We start from the raw sequence: 9,658 nt of genomic DNA, 5'->3' as shown, positions 1-9,658 counted from the left end.
CCACGACCACAAAGGAAGAAGGAATGAGCAAGAACAAAAGCAGACAGGAACAGAAGGAGGCAGGCAAATAAATAGAGCAGGGGAGGGAGGAGAGCCACATAGGCATCAAACCCAAGAGCTTCTGGGGGAGAGGGACCCTCCAGATGGAAAAGGTGATTTATGCTTTAAGCTCAACTAGGAGAAGAGTCATGGGCAAGGCCAAGGCCACGGGAGTGGCCGGGAGCACAGGCCATGCTGCAGAAGCCACGCAGACACGTGGTGGTGAAGCAGAAGCGAGGCTGTGAGCTTCCGGGCAGCCCGGAGCCAGGCAGGGCACAGTGAGGGGATGGGCAGAAGGGCAGAGAGAGTCACAGGCACTGCTGCTAAGGGTGCCTGCAGAAGGGGGGGTCTCACAGCTGCCACCAACTCAAGGTGAGGGAGGGGGTGGAAACACGGCACCAACACACTGATCATGCATGCATTTACACAAACACACCCTCGGCAAGGGTTGGCGCACTCTCAGCAGCACTCCTACGGAGATAAAAGAGACCCAGGGGCCCCCAGACGGCGGGCTGGCCAGGTGCGGGGAGAGCCGCAGACTTCCAGTGATAGGTCCAGCAGACCAAGACAGAAGACCTAAAAGAAAGACCCAAGATCACTGACCCAAGAGAAAGAGACAGAGACAAAGACAGCAGGTCCCAGATTCTCCCTCGCCCTCTCTTTGTGTGTGTCTCTTTCTCCATCTCTGTCTAGTCTGTCTCTCTCTCTCTCACACACACACACACCTCCCTCTCTAAAAACTTCAGACAAGAGAAAGGAAGCTCGTGTAGCCTTTTCCACACTACTCTCCCTCCCACCTGCTTCCTCAGGATCCCCGTGCCTGCAGAAGCCTGTAGGAACGTGAGTGTGGAGCCCTGGTGCAGGTAACAGACTTGCACACACAGCCCCCCTCCCCCACACCCAGAGGCAGGCGGCGAGCACAGCGACAGGGCTGCTGCTGCTGCTGCTGCTGAGTCGCTTCAGTCGTGGCCGACTCTGTGCGACCCCATAGACGGCAGCCCACCAGGCTCCCCGTCCCTGGAATTCTCCAGGCAAGAACACTGGAGTGGGTTGCCATTTCCTTCTCCAATGCATGAAAGTGAAAAGGGAAAGTGAAGTCGCTTAGTCATGTCCGATTCTCAGCGACCCCATGGACCGCAGCCCACCAGGCTCCTCCGTCCCTGGGATGTTCCAGGCAAGAGTACTGGAATGGGTTGCCATTGCCTTCTCCAGGGACAGGGCAACCCTATATAAAGCCAGGCTTGGTTCCAGGAAAGTCCATACAAAACCATCTCGAGGGTCCTCCCCAGGCCCTCCAAGGAGTCCCAGAGCACTCAAGCTCTGCAGAGCACCTGTCTAGCTGAGGTGGCATTACCTGGGTGTTGTAACTAAAATATATGCTGCCCGCAGTGGCTGGGGTGGCTGCTCTGGGAGTCCAAAGCCACAGAGGGCTTTCCTGGGACCGGGAGCCCACCAGCTCCTGACTAAGCTCACGTTGTGCTTCCCATCTTGTCGAATGGGGACTGAGACCAAGGGGAGAGGGCTCCCCAGGGACTGTGGGTCCATTTCTCAGCTCTAACCCAGCGGCAGTGCTTTGAGGAACAATTGTAGGAGACCAAGAGCGCAAATCGAGGCCACAGGTCTCCTGGGGAATGCAGACATGGGTACTGAGCACAGCTATGCTGGATCCATACCCCCAGGTCCCCACGGAGTCCACATACATGCGGGTCTCGTTTCATTTGGCACACAGACCCGGCCACAGTCCCACTGAATACTACGCTGTATACAGCCTGCCGTGCGCACAGCTCACAGCCTGCCACGGCGTACACACAGCACAATGACAGGCTCCAGGTTCCCCTGTTCTGACACGCCGTACACATTCCCCTCACCACCCCAGAGGTCCTATTTTTAATTAGCGCTGCACAGACCCTGAAAAGCCCCACTTTCCTCAGTCTACACACACAGACACACACAGTTCCCAGCCATCTTCCGAAGCTGGCACACCACCCCGGCCTGCACACACACAGTGCCCACACAGAGCTCCCAAACAGAACTCCGTGACTCCCTCCCACGCCTGTAGGGCCTGCGCTCCGGGCCCCAGCAAGCTAGGCTGAGCTCGACCTTGGGTTTCCCTGCCACCGCCCCCCCCCCCCCCGCTTCTCCCCCCTCCCCTCCAACACCTTTCCTCACCACCCCGCTTCCCCCGCAGCCTCAGGAAACTTTTCAGCAGGTCCCTAAAAGGGGGAAACCTGGAGTTCCCGGCGTCCCGCCCTTCCCCCCCCGGACTAACGCAAGTCGCCGGTCATTCCCCAGCTCGGCTCCGCCCGAGAGATTCAGGTAGGGAAGGGTCACCGTAGGCAGCCCCCTGCCTCCGCCCTGGGAGCAAGAGGGTGGTCATAACAGCTTGTCATCAGGGGAGGTAGGTGAGTGATCGGGAAAGGTGTTGGCTCGGCCTCGAGCCGCGGGCGCGAAGGGGTCTCCGCAACGCAGAGGCGGCAGCCCGGGCGGCGGCCTCGAGCGGAGCTGGGAGGCGCGGAGCTGTCCGTTCAGCACCACCGCGCCGCGCCCCAGAGCAGGGCCCGCGCAGAGGCGCACGGACTCGGCTCCCGCTCCAGATCCCTCGGGCTGCGGCGCGCGTCGTTGTCTCTCCTCGGTGCCGAGGGGCGTGCGGATCGAAAGAGGTGGGGGGGGGGGGTGCTCTGCGAGCGTCGGGGCCACGCAGCCACCTGTGAGCCTCCCGCAACTGCGGACGGCGGCGGCCTCCCCGGCCGGAGACAGGAGGCGCTCGGCGGACCCCGCCCGCCCGCCGGGCGCACACACAGGCGCACACACACTCAGAACACCCTCGCGCACACGCACAGCCAGCCGGCAGCGGCGGCCGCAGCGATGCTCGCCGGCAGGTCGGGGAAGTTTCCCGCCGGCCTCGGCCGCGGGCTCCAGAGCTCGCAGGTAAGCGCTTCCAGAACGCGCAGGGCGAGCCCGGGTAGCTCCGCCGGGTAAGGCGCGGCGCACGCGGCTCCGGGGCACGGAGCCAGGCGGGAGGGGGTGGGGGGTGGGAAGCCCAGGGCGGAGGACGAGGGGGGGCCTCAGTCTCGGGGGGCTGGTCTCCGGGGACGCCGGGCCGGCCCCCTTACCCTGTCCGGGGGTTAAGGACTCGAGAGGTGGATTTCCCCGCTCCCCCTCCCGAAGCTATGCGCCCCCCCATCTCGGCCCAGCCCTGCCGGTACGCAGCCCAGCTCTGGTCCCGCCTGTCTGCGGCGAGAGGGCGGGGGCGTCTCCTCGGCCCGCCCACGGGCAAGGTCAGCTCGCAGCTGGCGGAGCCGCTGGGGTGCGACCCCAGGCAGCGGAAAGCGACCGACAGAACCCCCAGGATGGGGGTGCGGGCGCGGCCATGCTAGTGGAAACATAACCTACCCTCCCCAACTCCAAGCCTTTCTTTGGGAAGGGGGGGGGCAGGCAAAGCCCAGAGCACTGTCCTCCCACCCCAGTGTCCTTCAGTACTCAGAGACCCGCTGGAGAGGACTGGGCGCTCTAGAGACGGATGGGGAGAAAGGAAGGGGTGCCCGAGCCCTGAGCGCCGGGCGCTCACCCGACGCGCTTCCTTTGGCTTCCAGGTGTAGCGCCCCCGCGCGGCGCGGGCGGCCGGGCGTCTCCAGCATGACCGGCCAGAGCCTGTGGGACGTGTCGGAGGCCAACGTCGAGGATGGAGAGATCCGCATCAACGTGGGCGGCTTCAAGAAGCGGTTGCGCTCGCACACGCTGCTGCGCTTCCCCGAGACGCGCCTGGGCCGCCTGCTGCTGTGCCACTCGCGCGAGGCCATCCTGGAGCTCTGCGACGACTACGACGATGCCCAGCGCGAGTTCTACTTCGACCGCAACCCGGAGCTCTTCCCCTACGTGCTGCACTTCTACCACACCGGCAAGCTGCACGTCATGGCGGAGCTCTGCGTCTTCTCCTTCAGCCAGGAGATTGAGTACTGGGGCATCAACGAGTTCTTCATCGACTCCTGTTGCAGCTACAGCTACCACGGCCGCAAAGTGGAGCCCGAGCAGGAGAAATGGGACGAGCAGAGCGACCAGGAGAGCACCACGTCCTCCTTCGACGAGATCCTGGCCTTCTACAACGACGCCTCCAAGTTCGACGGGCAGCCTCTGGGCAACTTCCGCAGACAGCTGTGGCTGGCGCTGGACAACCCCGGCTACTCGGTCCTGAGCAGGGTCTTCAGCGTCCTGTCCATCCTCGTGGTGCTGGGGTCCATCATCACCATGTGTCTCAATAGCCTGCCAGACTTCCAGATCCCTGACCGCCAGGGCAACCCCGGCGAGGACCCCAGGTTCGAAATCGTGGAGCACTTCGGCATCGCCTGGTTCACCCTTGAGCTGGTAGCCAGGTTTGCTGTGGCCCCCGACTTCCTCAAGTTCTTCAAGAATGCCCTAAACCTGATCGACCTCATGTCCATCGTCCCCTTCTACATCACGCTGGTGGTGAACCTGGTTGTGGAGAGCACGCCTACCTTGGCCAACTTGGGCAGGGTGGCCCAGGTCCTAAGGCTGATGCGGATTTTCCGCATCTTAAAGCTGGCCAGACACTCCACTGGCCTCCGCTCCCTGGGGGCCACCCTGAAGTACAGCTACAAGGAGGTGGGGCTGCTTATGCTCTACCTCTCGGTGGGGATTTCCATCTTCTCCGTAGTGGCCTATACCATCGAAAAGGAGGAGAACGAGGGCCTGGCCACCATCCCCGCCTGCTGGTGGTGGGCCACCGTCAGTATGACCACCGTAGGGTACGGGGATGTGGTCCCGGGGACCACGGCAGGGAAGCTGACCGCCTCTGCCTGCATCCTGGCAGGTATCCTGGTGGTGGTACTGCCCATCACCTTGATCTTCAATAAATTCTCCCACTTTTATCGGCGCCAGAAGCAACTTGAGAGCGCCATGCGCAGCTGTGACTTCGGAGATGGAATGAAGGAGGTCCCTTCTGTCAATTTAAGGGACTATTATGCCCATAAAGTTAAATCCCTCATGGCGAGCCTGACGAACATGAGCAGGAGCTCGCCAAGCGAACTAAGTTTAAATGATTCCCTACATTAGCTGGGAGGGCTTGACATCCTCAAACACACATTGCTGAGCTGTCTCTTGTGCCTCTGGCACGGTCCAGGTACCCTAGGGTTATGGCGTGAGGAGTATGCCCAGCCCCAGAGGGGAGAGAATGCATGGGATCTGCACCTCAGGCTGCTTTTCCAGTATTTAGGGTCATTTTTCGAGGCTGGTGTGTCTGACGCCATGCCTTCACACCTTTCAGTGAAATGACACTCACTGGTCTTCGCATCGTGGGCATAAAATGTTCACCTTTCTGCCGGATGAGTACCACCTCGGATGCTAATCTCTCTGTTCATTGTGCTCTCTTGTCTAGTGCTCATGGCCCAGGACTGTCTCTGATTGTGCTCCTGTTTCTGAGGTTGTCACGTGAGTTCCGTACAAAAAGCCCCCACAAATAACGTCCCGTGGAAGCACACCTGTGGGGCCTGCAAGGATAGGATGAGGTTTTGCTCACAGTCAGGTGAAAACAAAATCTCAATTCTTTATCCATTGCTTTCATTTAGTTTTAATATCAAGCAAAGAGAATGTGAAGTTAAGTAGACATGACTGATTCAAGTCTGTGAGTTGTTTTTGTCAATGACCTGTAGCCTTGTGACTTGCATGGGTACCCTGCTCCCCTTTCAAATGATGTACACCCATGTTCACCTCTTAAATGTTGCTCTTTAGAGAATGTTATTTTGTTAAACATGTAGTGAAGATTGAAAATTTCCCCAAGAATAGATGCATTAGGGCTAGGGACTTCAGCTAAACATAGGCCAAATCGCATGATGCTTGAAGATCTTTCAGAATCAGGCCTCCTTCTTTCCTGGGTGGCTGCAGGGACATTTATTTCTTGCTGAGGTTGCTGGTCTAGGTCATTTGACCAACCTTTGCTGTGTCTTAGCTATTAGCATGTTTCTGATATGTTTCTTTTTTAAGGTGTTTAGAAATAAGATCGTGTTGTCTTTCTCAACTAACAAGTTCACTGTTGTACTGTCTTTCTGAGGCAAACATTGTTGGGCTGCTAGCAAGGGCAGTAGTTTAGAAAATTTTGTTACCTACTCTGAAAGCTTAGATAAAGCTTTTATTTCCAAGCAGAGTTTACTTAGATAATTTTGCTTCTAGGGTACAGTATATAACACACAATGCTCTAACCGCCCCAGAGTTCCTGGTATGACACGGACACCTGGTGGTATGGAAGTGTGTACTCAAAATAGAGACAAGTGGCTTATCCAGGATGGAAATATTACAGTTCTTATTTCCATTTCATCTGCCTTCTGTTGGGGGGAAGGTTGGCGGAGGCCAGGAGAAAGGAAAGAGTTGTGAAACAAAAAAGCATTGTTAATAAAATGTCATAAATAATTGCAAACTTCTTGAAAAGCTTGATGCTATTTTAAAGGCCTTTAAACTTTCAAACTCGGGTTGAAGGTTAGGAACTCTTTCCTTTTCCAAAATGCTTTCCCTCCTTCTTCTTCAGTTAACCAGCATGTAGCATTTTGAAGGGTTAACTTGGATAGTTCTCTGTTATATTCTAGGTAATCAGATGGTGTTCCAGTTGGCCTCCGTTGTTGTTCTTCTTTGGAAAGGCTACAGAATCCAGTGGTCCACACGTGAAGTCAGGCAGGCTTTTTCTCAAGGGCTTGGATCTTCCTTAAAAAGGTCCATTTGTGTCTTAGTTGGTTGAAGGCAGTACATACCCCTCAGATAGAGTGAGGATCTTGTCAGAGGCTTTGTGTCCTTGTAGTTGCCATGGCTACTACAGAGGGGGCCATTTGTTGGATGAATGCACTAGTCACTTACACCTTTGGGTCCCCAGTTCAAATCTTTCCATCAGACTGGAGCCTCATAGGGAGCGCGGAGGCAGCCACCTCCTAGTGCTACCTGATCGACCATCTACTCTGTTTTTCAGGAATATCAGGAAAAGTGAGATGCCTTAGGGGTAAAGAGCCGTCAAGTGAGAAGAACAGGGTTATTTCTCAGATTTGCACACGTAGCACTTGGCTTTGGCTGATGTTTGCGGCACTGAAAGGCAGAGAATTTGTGAAATCATCTCCAGCTGCACTGAGGCAGGTGATGGTAAAACTCGTGAAGACTGTTCAGTTTGCCAAGGCTGATGGCATTGGGTCACTGAGCATGGTATCCACAGTCACTGAGATAAAACTTGTGAAAAGAGGAAGCAAGGCAGGAGGCTGAATAGCTCAGTCACTCTCCTCAGTATTCTTTTGAAACAGGAAGGTTTTTACCACTGAAACAGAGATGCTTCTAGTGGTTACTCTTTGCTGATGTGAAAGCTGGAAAACTTGACTTTTCATTTCGGTGATGACTTGCATTATCTGGTGCCTTTCATTGGGGGAATCCCAAAGTGCTTTAGAGACTGTCTTTTTAATATCTTTTGTACATATATATATATACATATATACTCTTATAAAATATTATTTTGCCCATCCTGGAATTTCAGTCACTTCCGAGCATGAGAATAGCCTAATAACACTGAGGACTCCAAGCAGTGGTTTCAGATAAGAGGGTGAGAGACCAACCCAGCTGGCTTGAACACTGGAGCTAATTCCCACAGAGAATGGAGATAGAACTCTGATCCAGGGAGAAAGAACCCTTCCTTTCTCACAAAGTAGCACCGAGGTACCTGGTACGTAGTTCACGAGAGCTCTCGGCGGGGCTTTGATTAACCTGGTCAGATAACATTTGATGGGGCAGTTTCTTCGGGTCCCTGAAGCTATTCGGTGCAGGGAAGGGGATGGGGGTCAGGTGAATTTTCTGTTCTGTTTCTGGAGTTGAGAATATGATTATGAGCTGACAGCTTTGGCCACCAGGCTGCCAGACTGACCCATCCACCCCCTTTGGAGGACACAGTCGGAGCTTCAGAGCACCTGTGTCCAGCCGTGGGCTTGAGAACAGCTTCACAGCCAACACTTGAAGGTTATTCTTTTCAACGCCATCGGGACAAGGATATAGGTCATGCTTTTCTTGAAATGTATGTGATGAGCATTTTGAAAGCGCTGGCTGGGAAGTGACACTGTGTCTTTACTGCATAGATGCATGTTGGTTATTGTCCAGTGTCTTCTGTCAACCCCCTACATTTCCTGGCTTTGTTACCAAGGAGGGGCATGTTGTAATGCCGAGCTGTTGTGTAGCTCCTAAGGTAGTAATTGGCATTTACCGCTTGGATTTGTTATTTCTACTCGTCTTAGTGTTCAAATAATAGAACTACCTGCTAATTCTTGCCTCACTTCGAAGAAAATGGTATGTTATGCACTTTGGGATAGCCATGATCTGTACAGGCTGTGTGTTATCTACTTGAAGGCTTAACTAGTATTTCTTGTATGTTTTAACAGCATGACTTGTTACAGAGTTGTAATTTTAAAAAATCAAGAACGCTGTATTTGTGCTGTCAGTTTGAACACTCATTAACGCGCTACTGTGCGGGCATTGATGCAAGCCCGAGGAGCCCTTCTGTGTGGTGGCTGCGTTTTAGCCTCTGCCTCTCGACTCAGCAGTGAGGGGCAACACTGACACGCTCAGGACTCCAGCCTCAAAGAGGATGAGGATTAAATAGAAAATGATTGCTGACACCCCCTTAGGGCACGTCAGTTACACATGGAGTGGCAAACACAACAAGGGCGTTCGACGCTGGGAACCAGATTTCCTGAGAAAGACTGGGCTTTTTGAGCATTTGTTGGGAAGGAAGAGGTGTGCATTCTTCTTTGGAGGTATGGAGAGGTGGGGTCCCCTTTTCACCGGGACCTGGAGCGACCCGCCTGCTTTGCAGTGGGAATAGTTACGAATTACTGGAGCCCCTGGAAACAGACACCCCTGGTGGGGTTTGCCCCTCCCCTCCTGTCTCATTCACTACTACCGACAGGCCTGCCAGTGCCAACCTCACCCCACCAGGTTGCCATGCCCCCGACTGCTACAGTGCCTCTCTGGCAGCAAGCTGGGGTCCTGGGTAACCTGAGTGTTCTGGCTGGTTTGCTGTGACTATTGCTGGGGGAATTGGCCCTTGGCATCTACTTAGCCCAGTAGTGACCTAGCCTGTGGGGCTTCCCCTGTGGCTCAGTGGTAAAGAATCTGCCTGCAATGCAGGAGATGCAGGTTTGATCCCTGGGTCGAGAAGATCCCCTAGAGGAGGGCCACCCACTCCAGTATTCTTGCCCGGCAATCCCACGGACAGAGGAGCCTGGCAGGCTAGAGTCTGTGGGATCTCAAAGAGTTGGACACAGTTGAATGACTGAGCATGCATGCATGCGTGACCTAGCCTATGAGGCATTCTGAAGGCCACCTGAACCTGTAGGGAGGTCCCTGGGCTAACTGGGCTTTGCTCCCAGTTTTGCCTTCAACTCTGTGATCTTAGGCACCTCACTTGAACTCTCTGAGCCTCACATCCCCCTACTGCAAAATGAGGAGCCTGGATTAGATCAACCTTAAAGCCCTGCCCAGTTCTTCATCTCGATGTAAACACAGAATTTCTGCATGGTGCTCCACGTCCTTCTGCTAGCACCGAGTGGAACTCAGTAGCCTTAATTTATTTTTAACAAAGCAGAGGGAC

General features: G+C 54.9%; 1 protein-coding gene across 3 annotated transcripts; it reads left to right on the top strand.

Annotated features, from left to right (window-relative positions):
• The first annotated feature begins 2,173 nt into the window (after positions 1-2,173).
• On the top strand, positions 2,174-8,494 carry KCNS2 (potassium voltage-gated channel modifier subfamily S member 2). 3 transcript variants are annotated; one of them, XM_070477350.1, is made up of 2 exons: positions 2,174-2,355; positions 3,633-8,494. In XM_070477350.1, the coding sequence occupies exon 2, from the start codon at positions 3,676-3,678 to the stop codon at positions 5,107-5,109; it is 1,434 nt and encodes a 477-aa protein (XP_070333451.1). In that variant the 5' UTR covers positions 2,174-2,355; positions 3,633-3,675; the 3' UTR covers positions 5,110-8,494. The 3 variants fall into 3 exon arrangements, with proteins under 3 accessions (XP_070333451.1, XP_070333450.1, XP_070333449.1); XM_070477349.1 differs by having other exon boundaries at positions 2,353-2,437; XM_070477348.1 differs by lacking the exon at positions 2,174-2,355 and adding an exon at positions 2,736-2,967.
• The last annotated feature ends 1,164 nt before the right edge of the window (positions 8,495-9,658 follow it).

Source organism: Odocoileus virginianus, chromosome 15, assembly GCF_023699985.2.
Source record: "Odocoileus virginianus isolate 20LAN1187 ecotype Illinois chromosome 15, Ovbor_1.2, whole genome shotgun sequence".
In the NCBI taxonomy this organism is placed as follows: Eukaryota; Metazoa; Chordata; class Mammalia; order Artiodactyla; family Cervidae; genus Odocoileus; species Odocoileus virginianus.
Note: the sequence above shows the minus strand (reverse complement) of the source record. Positions and strands in the feature narration are given on the sequence as shown.

What these genes read in the sequence shown, in the direction of transcription:
- KCNS2 (XM_070477350.1), top strand. Translation starts at nt 3,676, where the DNA reads ATGACCGGCCAGAGCCTGTGGGACGTGTCGGAGGCCAACGTCGAGGAT.